This window comes from Oryctolagus cuniculus, chromosome 11 (assembly GCF_964237555.1).
Source record: "Oryctolagus cuniculus chromosome 11, mOryCun1.1, whole genome shotgun sequence".
NCBI classification, from domain to species: Eukaryota; Metazoa; Chordata; class Mammalia; order Lagomorpha; family Leporidae; genus Oryctolagus; species Oryctolagus cuniculus.
The window spans coordinates 47,338,971-47,353,596 of NC_091442.1; the positions used below are offsets into that span (position 1 = coordinate 47,338,971).

Below are 14,626 nucleotides of genomic sequence, written 5' to 3' on the forward strand. Positions count from 1 at the left end.
GGAGAGCTGCGGAGAGGCCTGGACTCAGCGCACTCCCTCCTGGACCTAAACTTTCCTCTTAATTTCACTGCTGGACTTCTGCCTGCTGTGGTTTGAATGTCCCTGGGTTGGAAACTTAATCCTCAAATTCATATGCTAATAGAGGTGGGGCCTTTGAGAGGTAATTAGGAAGAGGGTGGCATCCCAGGATTACAGCTCCACAAGAAAAGAGAAACCCAAATAGGCACCCTTGTCTCACCACTTGATGGCCTTGGTCCTGTTATGATACAGCAAGAGGGCCCACACCAGAAGCCAACATGCTCTTGCACTTCCTGCAACCAGATCCAGAAACCCAATAAGCCTCTATCCCTCCCAAATGACTCGGTCTGTGGTGCTCAGTTATGGCGACAGAAAACAGATAAAGACAGTGCAGGACCATGCATTAGGCAGAGGGCAAAACCATTTGAAGAAAGACAGGAGTCAAATCCTCTCAAGGGATTACAACGCATGATGGCTTGGGTTCCCGTTACCATTGCACAGCAAACCTGTTGGTAAGCACGCTCTCACAATGAGGTCCACAGTGCACAAGTTTGTGGAAGGTGAGATTCCTGTTCTCTAGGGAACTGAGTCAAGGCGGGGGGGGGGGGGAGAGAAGGGGGAAGGGGTGGAATGAGGGGCTGCTGTGGGAGTGGCACAGGTTGGCTGGATTCCATTCAATCAAGCAGGGAGGGCTAGACTGCATTATCCAGGTTAGCTAACTGTAGTGGGGGGCGGGGGTGGGCAGCTTCAATTAGGGGAGCCGTGAGGGGGTCAAGGATGCACAGAAGCTTCCAGAATAGGATAGGGTTTCCCTCGCAGGATAACACCAGCCACTCCGTTTCCAATTCTAACAATTCTTGCGGGTCGAGGTCCCAGCCTGGGTGGCATTCTTGTCCCAGAGCCCGCCTTGAAATCCCAAGTGTTTTTTCCTGGGACCCCTGCAGCCCCCTGCCTGCTGTCTGCTTTCTCTTGCCAATGGCCATGACTTTAGAGCTCCCCCCACTCCACAGGATTCTTTTGTCTTGGGCAACCATACTTTGCCCAACAGGCTGAAAAAAGGATTGGATTCCGTTAGAATCTAATGTTAGAAAAATATTTGGTTTCTCTTGCAAGAGGAAATCAGTTGTTTGCCTACATCTGAACCTGCTGACAAAAAAAAATGGAGGAAGGACCCACTCAAAACAAAAAGAGACAGCACTGAGCCGGGGCGTTCATTCTGGAACAGAAATAAAGTAGGATTGGGTGTTGCCTGTATTATTTCAGGAAGAAATGCCTGCAAAGGCCATGGGATGTGTTTTTCCAGGGAGGCTGGCTGCCCCCTGCCGAGCCGTGACCCTGCTAAAAATGTGTTTCTCTGCGTTCTTCCTAACCTCAGATCTCCTTGAATGGAGGATGTAATCATGGGCTCTCTTTTCACCCGAGAGCCACATGAGTTCCTCACGCTGGAAGCCAGGGTTCTTCTGCCACCATGATATCACAGGCAGGTGTCACCTGCAGCTGGAGACCGGAAGCCCGGCTGCTCCCTGGGCTGCTTAGGGTTTCCTGGAGTCGAGGGCGGGAGAGGGGAGGGGGGACACCCCCTTCTCTGTGGTTTCTCCGGAAGACACCCAGGAGGTCTGGGCACCCTGCACAGAGGACAGTGTGGGGCAGACTCCTCCGGCTGTGACCAACACCCCAGTGCCACCAGTAAGGTCCCTCCAGGATTCACAGCATCCTTCCCTGGGTCACTGCATCTTTGCCTTTAAAAGCACGCTTTCCAATTTTCCGCACAACCTTGAATTTGCCCTCGAAAGTCACACTTCCAACAGAACCGTTAGCCACTTATGCAGCCGCTAATTCCTCATGCGTGTAGGCAAGCAGTATAAAGCAGACACCTTTTATGTGTCAGAAACTGCTCACTCACCTCTTCCAGTCATCCTGCAAACCTTGTGCGCTGGCCCTGCTAGCACCCTGTCACGCACCTTAGATGGGTGCATGTGGTATCTGTGGCCATGTGAGCCCTCCCACCCCAGGGAAAGGCTGGAACCGCACTCAGCTGCCTGACCCTTACCCTCTTGCCCCTGGGATATTTTTCTCTCTGTCTGCACCTGTTGGCTTGCTCAGTGGCATCTTCCTTCGCATAGATTACTGCATTCCTTACTGGGAGTGCTGCTGGATATAGCAGATCCACAGGACCCAGGACAAAGTGCATAACAGCCCCTCCTCCCACCTGCTACGCTAATGCTGTAGACCTCATCTGGGCTGCGTGTTGAAACCCACGGTCCATCTTCACGACAGTAACTGCCCCGATTAAAACACAGAAGCTCAGAATTATCCAGATGTAGAAAAATATCTGAGTATTTGGCAAAACTGTTTCTTTGCATGTCTGCTTTATGAATACTTCATCCTTTTTTTTTTTTTAAAGATTTATGCATTCACTTGAATGGCAGAGTTACAGAGAGAGAGAAAGGGAGAAACAGAGAAAGAGAGGGAGGGAGAGGTCTTCCATCCACTGGTTCACTCCCCAGATGACTGCAACAGTCAGGGCTGGGCCAGGCTGAAGCCAGGATCCAGGAGCTTCATTTGGGTCTCCCATGTGGGTAGCAGGGGCCCAAGCACTTGGGCCACCCTCTACTGCTTTTCAAAGTCAAGTTAGCAGGGAGATGGATGGGAAGTGGAACAGCCAGGACTCGAACTGATGCCCATAGGGGATGCTGGCTTTGCAGGCAGTAGCTTAACCTGCTACACTTCAAAGGCCAGCCCCTACTTTCATATCTCTGCATATAAAGAAGTCAGCCAATTCTACCTTTTCAGAAAAAAAAAAAAAAAAACAGGCCCAAGGGATCTGAAGATGGATGACAGTGTCCCAACAGAGATGAGCCGGATTTAATTCTAGATGAGACGTTGGCATTTAGAGACTGTCACTTGAATTGAGCCACAGACTCTGCCTGACCACCCTGGGTTTGGGTACCTGACATGAAGTTGGAGACCGCTAAGCCATATACAGGGGACATACACACAGCAGTGGTTCTACAACTCCGCTGAGATATATTCTTTCTTTCATCCCAACCAATGATCCTGCCACGTATTTGTCCAAACACAGAACAAGGCCTGGCGCATGGAACTGTTATGGTTACACAGGAAAAAAGCAAATGTTTGTGCCTATGGAGATAACAAGAAATCCTCTTGCCATGAAAGATCATCTCTTTTGGAAAGTTCTATAACAGTTGGAGGTACTCCCCTGCCCCAGGCAGTGTGCAGCTGATGGCTTTGGCGCTGCTGCCGAGTCTTCCTTTTAACGGCAGCAAATGAGGGGCCTGGACGAGGGGACGTTGGCCAGAGACACAGAACCCAAGAGCACGCTGAAATCTGTTTATTTTGTACAAGTGACATCATAGCAAGGGTTTTGCCTGTGTTCTAGTTTAACTCCAATAAATAAATAACTATGTACAAATGTGCTGAGTTTATGACATAGGAGAGGAAAACCTTTGTTTGACAAGATGCACTTATACCATACATTATTTCCACACATGGCTAGCTCAGCCCAGCCACCGGCCTTCTCCTCCACCCTGGGCGGCAAAGGCTCCAGGTGTGTACCGAGTCCTTTCTGGCGGAAGGCAAAGCTAAGCGATGCAAATTCCTCAGTTTCTTGAGAAAGGGCCAGACTCGGCCTGCTACTGATTTCTGACCCACAGTTAACGTGCTGCAGAAACTTGGAAGCTGCCTGCCACAACAGTTGTCAGATTACCCAGCAGGCAGCCCTTGCTCCGATGCCGAGGGACCAGGAATTCCGGGGGTGGAGCCTAGCACTCTGCATCTCTAACTAGCTCCATTCTGGTCCAGGGACCACATTCCAGTGAAGCAGGAGCAATTCTCCAAGGGCCTCATTAAGGACGGGCCCTAATGAGGCATCCTCCAGGCTCCAATCTCAGGCTTCCAAATCCCCCACAACCAGCAAAACCGGTTTTATTTTGGCCAGCAAGTGACAAGAGACTCAAACCGATAACCAGGATGAATCATGCAGCTGAAAACTCTCCGGGGAGCTGCTTTTTTCTTCTCTTCTCTCATTCTAAAGAACACATCGGAACATTTTAACACTGTCGAAAAGCACTAATAATAACGACAAAAGAAACCGGCGTAAAAAAACTTACAACAATCACCATTTTTTTTTTCAGTCCAAATCACAAAGATAACAATCACAGAACTCAGGCTCACTAGTTCTAAAAAAACCTGCTAGGGTTTCATTTCTTGGCCAGCTCAGCAAGGTTAACGGAACGAATTCTTCTCACGTTTTCTCCTTCCTTGCTTTGTCCTGCAGGCCTGAAACTTTGGAATAAAGTAGCAAGTCTGGAGCAAAACGCAACTGCCCACCTATTTTCGCACAGGTGGGGAGACTGGGGTGCTTTGGCTTCACGTCCTGGGAGGCGAAACGAGGACCATGAGTCAAGGGCAAAGGGGCACCTGGCTTTCTATATGTAAGAGAGCCCAGAGCCCGGGAGCTGGGAGAGGAATGTTCACCAAGACGGTGTAACTGCCACCAAGGTGTGTGTGTGGGGGGGGGGGGGTGGACAAGGATGGAGGCGGGAGATGAAAAGCGAGCATTGGAAACACACAGGTAGAAAAAGGGGCCCCAAATACGTTTTACAAAAATAAATATCTTGGTCATCACTAGCCCTTGGGGTCAAGGTCCGCCCTGAAGGTCACCACCCAGTCTGCCTCACCCCTCCCGCGCCCCGCGTAGGTGACTTGGGGGACCCTGTAGTCCGGGTGTCTCCAGGCAGCGCAGCTGGGCAGGGCTGGGGAGGGGGGCGTCGGTGACCTCCAGGCAAAGGCTGGGGCTCCGCCTCCTCACGACCCCCCCAACCCGCCCAACTCAACACAAGCAATCGGCGAGATTCTCAGCCAGGGCGAAGAGGCTCTTCCGCAGGTGTGGCGCCAGCCCAGGGAGCCAGACAGGGGCGGTGGGGTGGCGCTCCGGAGGGAAGTCAGGGCCGCGCCAAGGGCAGGCCTGGAGCGCGCGCGGGGGCGGAGGGAGGGGCTCCCTTCCCCCTCAAGGCTTGGGCTGCGTCCGCTCGGTCCGCACCTGCTGCAGGACCACCTCCTTGGCAGGGGACGCGCACTTGTACTCCAGCTCGGCGCGCCCCGAACCCTGCTTCTTGCGCATGTGGCACAGGAGCGCCAGGAGCGCCACGACCAGGGACAGGCTGGCGATGGAGATGCCGATGGCCACGCCTGAGTGCACCGGCCCGGCGGCCGGCGGCGGAGCCGGGGTGGAGCCGGGCGCCCCGGAGCCTGGAGGCTCTCCGGAGCCGCCGTCGTCGCCGCCGTCGCCGCCGTCGCTCACCTGCGTAGGGTAGCATTCAGTGCTGACCTGGCCGGCCAGGGGCGAATCGGGCCCGCAAATGCACTCGTAGCTGCCGGGGAGGTTTCGGCACTCGTCCTGGCAATAGCCGTTGTCGCATTCATCGATGTCGGCGCACAGCGAGCCCTCGTCGAGGATGTAGCCTTCGGGGCACAGGCAGGTGCTCGGGTAGTTGGGGTCGCAGTCGGCCGGGCACGTCGTCTGGTTGCAGAACATCTGACAGCGGTGCGGCTCGTCCGGGACCGGGGCGAAGCCCTCGGCACAGATGCAGCGGTAGTTTTGGCCCAGCGGCAGGCATTGGTACTCGCAGTTGGTGCCGAAGCACGGGTCCAAGGGCTCCACGCACTCGCCGTCCACCAGGTCGAAGCCGGGGTAGCAGTGGCACTCGAAGCCACCCTGCGTGTTGACGCAGAGCTGCGGACACGGGTTGGGCACCAGGGCACAGTCGTCCACGTCCTCGCAGTGGTGCCCGTCGGCTGCCACCCGGTAGCCGGTCTCGCACATGCACATGTAGGAGCCGGACGCGTCCGAGGTGCGCACGCAGAAGTGCTCACACAGGTCGTGGCACGAGGGCGGCGCAGCGGGCGCGCAGGAGCGCCCGTCGGCCTGCGGGGCGGCGCCGTCCGGGCACAGGCAACGGGGAGCCCCAGCGCTCGCGTTGCACGCGAACTCGCAGCCGCCGTTCCCCACGCTGCAGTCCCAGGCTCCCGGGGCCTCCCGGCCCCAGCGCGCCTCGGCGGCCCCGGGCGGCGCGTAACAGGTCAGCTCCAAGCCGAGCGGTGCCACGGCGGCCGAGCTGCCCACGGGCAGCGCCTGGAAGTCGGCGCCGCGGGCCCCGAACGGCGTGCTGTAGGTGCTGGAGACGTGCGGCGCCGTGGCCGCCGCGGCGCCGGCCTCCACCAACAGGGGCCTGCATGAGGCCGCGAAGGGGAACTCGCAGAGGAAGCCGTCGACTTCAGTGCCGCACGGCAGCTCCTCCCAGGCCGGCTCGCCGGGGGCAGCGGCGCTCGCGGCCGAGACGGTGACGCACAACGGGCCGCACACTGGCGCGCCGCCGCCGTCCTGCCGCGCCCACCTGCTGTAGCTGGTGCGGTTGTCTCCGGTCACCCACTGGAAGCCGCGCAGGGGCCCGAGGTCCCCGGGGTGGCTGCAGCCGGTCGGGAGCTGCAGGCCAATCCAGAGGCGTGGGCTGTCGTCGCTCAGCAACAAGGAGATGACATCAGCGGCCACTGAGGAGCGCACGGTCATCAGGTGGCCCCCCAGGCGCTTGCAGGTCTGGCCGGCGGCGAGAAAGGTCGCGGGGCCCCGGAACAGAGCGAAGCAGTCGTGCTCCACGCACTGGCTGCCGTCGGGCTGCGGCTCTGCGTGCGTCGGGAGCCCCAGACCGGCCGGGGCCAGCGCGCCCAGCAGCAGGAGCAGGGCACGGAGCATGCCGCCGGGGCGCACCGCGCGCAGGCGCCGCCGGAGAAAGCGCGAGCGTTGCTTCGCGGCCCGGGCCGGGGCGGAGGGGCGTTGGGGGCAGCCGCTGCGGTCGGTCCTGGACGGGCGCTTCTCTGGCCCCGGCGCGGCCGCCTCTGACACGCCGCTCGGCCGCCGGGGCGCGAGTTTATAAGTGCGCGGCCCTCCCTCCCTGGACGTTCGGGAAAAGGAAGGAAGTGCCTGGTGGGAAGGGCTGATGTTGCATTCTCGGATTACTGGGTCCTCTGGACGCCTTGCGCCCGCCCTCGCTCCTGGGATCACCTCGTGGGGATGAGTAAACCCAGCCCGGGTGGAGCCCCGAGACCGCGGGCCCGCCCCCGACGCGTGCGGCCCCTCCCCAAACTTTCGGTTCTCTTGGCTAGTTTTCGTGAACGCTCACGCGGACTTGCAGGCCAGCTTGGATTGCTTCCAATGGGCGTGGGAGAGGGGCGTGAGCGCCGGGGACCTCGCGGTTCTGGAGACCTGGTGCCCTGCTCAAAGACAACCGGAGTCCACTAGGAGAGGGAGCCAGGCCTCGCCCGCCTCCCGGGGCCAGGGCTCCCGGCTAGGGAGGCGCGGGCGCGGTGGGGTGGGGCGGGGCGGGGCGGGCCGGCCGAGGCCACAGCGCCGCTTGGCAGCGTGGGAAAGCCGCGAGGTTGCTGTTGCGCTGCAGATGCACCCCTGGGGGCTGGCGAGTCGCGGAGCGCACCCATCCGGGGCTGTGCGTGTCCAACTTCTGGCACCCCTGACGGAGGTCGCAGGGAGGCGCTGTGGGCCCCAGGGGGCGCCTCGGGGAACCGTTTCCGCCCTGAGACCGAATGGACACCGGGCGGCCGTGGAAGTGCCACTTGCGGACGCCGGGCGGCGCCGTGGGTGGGCGGCAGGGTCTGTCGCTTTCCACCTTATCACGGGTATTCACTCACTAGGAATGCGGAGGGGTGTGTCCAATATGTAGCTCACAGAGAAAGACAAACCCGTTAAAATAAATAAATAAATAAATAAATAAATAAAGCAAGCAAGCACGCCCACCTGGAGTTCATCTGGTCATTTGCCCACCCCGGGCCACTGGCGACCAAGCACCAGGAGGCGGCGCTGTTGAACTCCAGACGAAACCAAAGAAATTGGAGGTCTCAAAACCTGTCCAGCGAACAAGGGTTAGGAGTGTGGGGAGCGCAGGGGCCTGGCCCCGCGTGGATTCCGTGGCTGCGCGTCGGGTCTCCCTGGGCCAACAGAGCTCAGGCTTCAAAAGGGACCAGGGCTGTGTGGCATCTTCACGTGCCAAAGACAAGCGCCGGGCTGGGCGGAGAGGGGATCGGGCTGTACTGACCGGCAGTGACCGCAGGGGCGGGGCGTGGACAGCCCGACCCGGTGCCCAGGGGTGGAGGCTGAGCGCTGTGCCCTGCGGGGCTTCCACAGGAGCGTCCCGCCTGGGGGCTGCCCCCATCTCACCAATGAGGACAGCGCAGGAGTGCAGCTGGATGCTGAGGTCTGAGCTCCAGCAACTTGGAGCAGAAACCCCTGGAGATGAGGAAATCGGGCTGCTTTGGCCGAGCCACTGGTCGTGACTTGGTTGCAAACAGCCTGCCCAGGGAGGTGGGCGCTGCAGCAGGGCTGGCCGGGGGTGCAGCCAGTCCTGGAGCGGGCGTGGTTTCCCATGGGAGCAGAACCCCAGTGAAAATTTCCTGGAAGGAGGAGACACAAGACAGGACAGCCCTAGCTGTCATAACAGCATCCAGTGCACCGTGACGGTGAAAACCTGGGTCCCTTGTTCAACCACTAGAAGTTTTGAGACTGTGGCAGCTGAGTGACAAACTGAAACAGAGGCCCCCAAGAGGGACTGCGAGCCTTAACATAACAGGTCTTGCCTCCCTGGTGCCATTCTCAGAGGGTTTTTAGCTGTTTCCCGGTGCCATCTTCAGTTGTGTCTTACTTGGTGCTCCTGGATTCCTGCCAAGGGAATCTACCAAGAACTCAGTGATGCTGGGGTACCTTGGACCAGCCCTCACTTGAAGAAGTGCAGGAAGCAGTTCGAGCTACCACCCAGGCAGTATGGTGTTGTCTCGTGGTGGCCTGGGCAGTCTGGGTTACTCTGCAGAAAGATGCGTGGGCACACGCACCAGGCAGCATCCCCTGTACCTTCCTGGACCTGGTGACTTTCTCCCCTCCAGCCCCCACTTGGCAGCCTACTTTGCATATTCTAAACTGCCCTCTGTCCCGCCCCCCATCTGGCTATCTGTTCTGCACCTGGGGATGGGCCACTCTTCCTGCCTCTCCATGGATGACATGCCCACTTCCCTTTGGACAAGGCTTCTGATCCAGCTGCCCTCCCTGTGGACTCAACAGCCAAGACCTCCTGGACCCCTGGAACAGTCTCCTGGAAGAACACCCAAAAAGTTGCTGAGAACTTGTTTTTAGTCTTCATCTTTCCCAAGGCCATTTCCCTGGCCATTCGCACCCCTGACTTCGCACCCCTGACTTCGCCATTCTCCAGGGTCCCTGTCCTGTGACTTTGGAACATATGTCCACTTGCCCTCCTCTCCTTTGAACCTGTGAGCAGCTCCTCTAGCCCTGCTTCCACCTCGGGTGGCCACGTTCCCAAGGTTGGGCCCGTGGTCTCCACCTGGCTCTTGACACCCCCCCCATAACAATACTGTAGGCTGGGTAAATTTTAGTGAAAAGAGGTTTATTTGGGACACACCATTCTGGAGGCCCAGGATTGAAGGGTTGAAGGTGGCCTGGCTGTCAGAGTTTGGAGGTGGAGCAGATTATACAGCCAGATACAGGGTGTATCCACAGGTGCCTGTGTCTCTCCCTCTCCTTACAGAGCCACCAGAATTTGGCTGTGGGGTTCTGTCCGTATCTCCTCCTAATAACCTCCCAGAAACTTCCCCTCTAATACCATAGGTGGATTGTTTCCATCCTCCTAAATGTCAACCCAAACTCCCTGGGGCACACACTCAACTACATGCAAACTGTAGCACCACCCTTCCGTGAACTCACCCATTCTCTCTTTATTTTTCCATTCCTTACAAAAGAAAATACATTGCATCTATATAAAAAAAGCATAGCTAATAGCTTCATGTTGAAGCACTAAAAGCATTCCTCTAAGTACAGAAACAAAACAAGGGTTTTCTCACTTGCTTCCTCTGTTAACCTTGTGCTAGAGATTCTAGCAAAAGACAGTTAAGTGTAAAAATGAACCAGAAGGCATCCAGATTAGAAAGGAAGAAATAAATCCATCTTCATTTGCAGGTGACACTGTCAAGCTTATATACAGAAAATCCCGAGGAATACATTTAAAAGAGAAACTGTAGGAACTAATAAATGAGAACAGTAGTTGTAGGATACAAAATCAATATGCAAAAATCAATTGTGTTTCTATATGATAACATCATGTAAATTGAAAATTAAAATACTTTCATGGATAATACCTTCAAAATATATAAAACACTTAGGAATACATTTAACAACAGTGCAAACCATGAAAACCACAAAACACGATAAGACTTAAAAAGATGGAAAGACATCCAATGTTCATGAATCACAAGATTTAATATGATTAAGGTGGTGGTACTCCTGAAATTAACCTGCAGATTCAATTTAATTCCTATCAAAATCTAGCTGATTTCTTTATGTAAATTTACATGTTGATCCCAAAATTCACCTGGAAGTTCAAGAGACCCTCAAAAACCAAAGCATCTTGGAAAAGAAAAACATTTCCCAATTTCAAAACTTATTGTAAAGCTATAGTAATAAAACCAGTATGGTACTGGGAAAAACGTGGTCATAAATCAATAGAATAAAACCAAGAGTAAAAATAACCCTCATATTTATGGTCAATTGATTTATATAAAAGTGGCAAAAAAAATTGCATGGGGGAAAGAAGAGTGTCTTTAAGGAATGATGTTGGGTTGGACTAGTGCTGTGGGTAAAGCTCCCAGCTGCAGTGCTGACATCGCATATCAGCACTGGTTCCTGTCCTGGCTGCTCCACTTCTGATTTAGCTCCCTGCCAATGCACCTGGAAATCAGCAGAGGATGACTCGAGTGCTTGGGCCCCTGCTACCCACGTGGGAGATCTGGATCTAGTTCTGGCTCCTGGCTTCAGTCTGATCCATCCCAGGACATTGCAGCCATTTGGGGAGTAAATCAGCAGGTGGAAGATATTTTTCTCTCTCTCCCTCCCCGCCCCCTTCTCTCTCTCTCTCACTCTGTAACTCTGCCTTTCAAAATAAGTCTTTTTTAAAAAAATTATACTGGAACAGATAGCCACATGAGTTAGGATTGGGTTTTATCTCACACCAAATATAAAATTTAACTTAAAGTAGATTTTAAAACCCCTAAATGTTAGAACTAACACTCAACATTCCTTAGAAGAAAATATAGGTGTAAACCTTTGTGATCTTGTATCATGCAAGGATTTCTTGGAAATGACATCAGAAGAGCAAGCAACAAATGTAAACTAGATAAACTGGACATCATCGAAGTTTCTGGCTGCTCCACTTCCATCCAGCTCCCTGCTAATGTGCCTGGGAAAGCAGTAGAAGATAGCCCAAGTGCTTGGACCCCTGCACCCACTTGGGAGACCTGGAATAAGTTCCAGGCTCCTGGCTTCAGATTGGCCCAGTTCCAGCCATTGTGGCCATTTAGGACGTGAACCAGCAGATGGGAAGACCTCTCTTCTCTGCCTCTGCCTCTCTGTAATTCTGCTTCTCAAATAAAAATTAATCTTTAAAAAAAATATTGGGATCGGCCCTGTGATGTGGCTGGTAAAGCTACACCCAAAGTGCCAGCATCCCATATGGGCACCAGTTCAAGTCCCGGCTGCTCCACTTCTGATCCAGCTCTCTGCTACTGGGAAAGAAGTAGATGGCCCAAGTCCTTGGGCCCCTGCACCCACGTGGGAGACCTGGAGGAAGCTCCTGGCTCCTGGCTTTGGATCGGCACAGCTCCGGCTGTTGCGGCCAATTGGGGAGTGAAGCAGAGAATGGAAGACTCTCTCTCTCTCTCTCTCTGCCTCTTCTCTCTGTGTGTAACTCTGGCTTTCAAATAAATAAATAAATCTTTAAGAAATACATGAAATAAAAAAATACAGGGTTACGATGGATACCAGTGACATTGAAACATTACCAAAATAACCAAAAGAAAGAATATGTGATATCAAACACAAGCATATCTTTACAGATATTTATAATCACGAGTTTGGGGGTCTAGTTCTTTCATACCATAACTTCGGGGTAGCAACCTCCGTAAACAGTATTTGGAGAGATTGCAACAAGGGGCCAGTGGGATGAAGTATTCATGTTTGCCAGGTACTGCTGGCCCTGGTGTTGGTATCTGCCCCTTCCTGGTTTCAGGAATGGAGAGATACGCAAAGTTTCAGGTTGAGATCAGTGAACATAAGTTACAGTGTTTTCCCATTCCTGAACTGCGAACTACTAAGTTCAAAGAATACAGAACAATCTAGATGCCTCTAGAAGATTTCTTTTTCAGCATGCATTCATGTCATGATAGGCTCTCATTTTTTTGCATAATATTTATTCATACCAGCTGTTTTGTTGAAAACAGAATGCCTATTTGAAAGGAATACTTTCACCCTCAGAAATGCTATCCTTAAAGGCAGGCCTCCAGAGGGAACAAGAAATCCAAAAGTGTTAACTGAAAAATGTCAACTCCACTTTGATTCCCATCAAACATTTCTTGGGGGAAAAGTTTTCCCCTCAAAGGCATGTAGGACAAGAAGTTTCAAAGTGAAGCAAGTGTCGCAAACATAACTTATTTAACTGGGGAATATGAAAAGGGGGATTAAATACTTTAATGTTATTTAACAAAAACATGTTTAAAACTATAATAAGACTGGAGCAGGCGTTATGGTGCAACAGGTTAAGCCACCACCTGCAGCTCTGGCTTCCTACATGGGTGCCGGTTTAAGTCCCTGCTGCTTCACTTGCAATGAAGCTCCCTGCTAATGCAGGGAAAGCAGCAGAGGATGGTCCAAGTCCCTAGGCCCCTGCCAGTCACATGGGAGACACAGAGGAGGCTCCTGGCTCCTGGCTTCAGCGTGGCCCATCCCCAGTCATTGCAGCCATTTGGGGAGAGAGCCAGTGGATGGACGATCTCTCTCTCTCTCTCTCTCTCTCTCTCTCTCTCTCTCTTTATCTGTAACTCTGACTTTTAAATGCATAAATAAATATTTTTAAAAAATCACCATAAGACTCATTGTACATATTTAGTGCTGACTTTTCATTTTTTTGAAAGTTAGAAAGACCAACACTGAATTAGCATGATGAGTGGTGTTTTTTGTTTTTGTTTGTTTGTTTGTTTGTTTTGGACAGGCAGAGTTAGTGAGAGAGAGAGACAGAGAGAAAGGTCTTCCTTCTGTTGGTTCACCCCCCAGATGGCCTCTACGGCCGGCGCGCTGGGCCGATCTGAAGCCAGGAGCCAGGTGCTTCTCCTGGTCTCCCATGTGGGTGCAGGGCCCAAGGACCTGGGCCATCCTCCACTGTCTTCCCGGGCCACAGCAGAGAGCTGGACTGGAAGAGGAGCAACCGGGACAGAATCCGGTGCCCAACCAGGACTAGAACCTGGGGTACTGGCGCCGCAGGCGGAGGATTAGCCCAGTAAGCTGTGGCACCGGCCGGGTTTTTTTTTTAATAGATTACAACTAATACATCCATTGGATGGAAATAAGTTCATCTAATTTAGAAACCAAGCTACATATAATATAAGGTGTATATGTGTGTGTGTGTGTGTGTAGGTTTATATACACAGGTTATATACACACACATAAGGCATACTTATTTATTTTTTAAAAATATTTATTTATTTTATTTGAAAGGCAGAGTTACAGAGAGGCAGAGAGAGCGAGAGAGAGTGCATTTCCATCCACTGGTTCATTCCCCTAGATGGCCACAATGGCCAAAGCTGCACTGATCCAAAGCCAGGAGCCAGGAACTTCTTCCAGGTCTCCCACGTGGGTGCAAGGGCCCAAGCACTTGGGCCATCTTCTACTGCTTTCCCATGCCGTAGCAGATAGCTGTATTGGAAGTGGAACTGCCAGGACTCGAATCAGCCTTCACATGGGATGCCGGCACTGCAGGTGGCGGATTAACCTGCTACACCACAGCGCTGGGCCTGGTATACTTTTTTATTTTTTGACAGGCAGAGTGGACAGTGAGAGAGAGACAGAGAGAAAGGCCTTCCTTTGCCGTTGGTTCACCCTCCAATGGCCGCCACGGCCAGCGTGCTGCGGCTGGCGCACCGCGCTGATCCGATGGCAGGAGCCAGGTACTTATCCTGGTCTCCCATGGGGTGCAGGGCCCAAGCACTTGGGCCATCCTCCACTGCACTCCCTGGCCACAGCAGAGAGCTGGCCTGGAAGAGGGGCAACTGGGACAGAATCCGGCGCCCCGACCGGGACTAGAACCCGGTGTGCCGGCGCCGCAAGGCAGAGGATTAGCCTAGTGAGCCACGGCGCCGGCCTTATACTTTCTTATATATATGCACATATAATTATCTCTGATTTGAAGCATAACAATTTTTACTTCTTTATATTTCTTATGTCAAATATGCATGTTATAGCAAGAAAAATGCTCTGTGGAGAAGGCTTTGGGCTCAGTCGTGAAGACGCCATTTGGAACACCTGCATCAGATATTCAAATGCCTGCTTTGAGACTTGACCCCTCCACGTGATGCCACTTCTTGCTAACGTACACTTGAGAAGGCAGCAGGCAATGCCCCATTGGGTCTCAGGGCTGGCTCTGTGGCAGAGTGAGTTAAGCCACCACCTGCAATGCCGTGGGTGACCACG

At 53.5% G+C, this 14,626-nt stretch overlaps 1 protein-coding gene across 1 annotated transcript; it reads right to left on the minus strand.

Annotated features, from left to right (window-relative positions):
- Positions 1 to 3,631: 3,631 nt before the first annotated feature.
- Positions 3,632 to 6,940, minus strand: THBD (thrombomodulin). Its single transcript, NM_001082144.1, is given in 1 exon segment — positions 3,632 to 6,940. A coding segment is annotated over 1 exon segment (1,743 nt). The 5' UTR covers positions 6,791 to 6,940; the 3' UTR covers positions 3,632 to 5,047.
- Between the last annotated feature and the right edge of the window lie 7,686 nt (positions 6,941 to 14,626).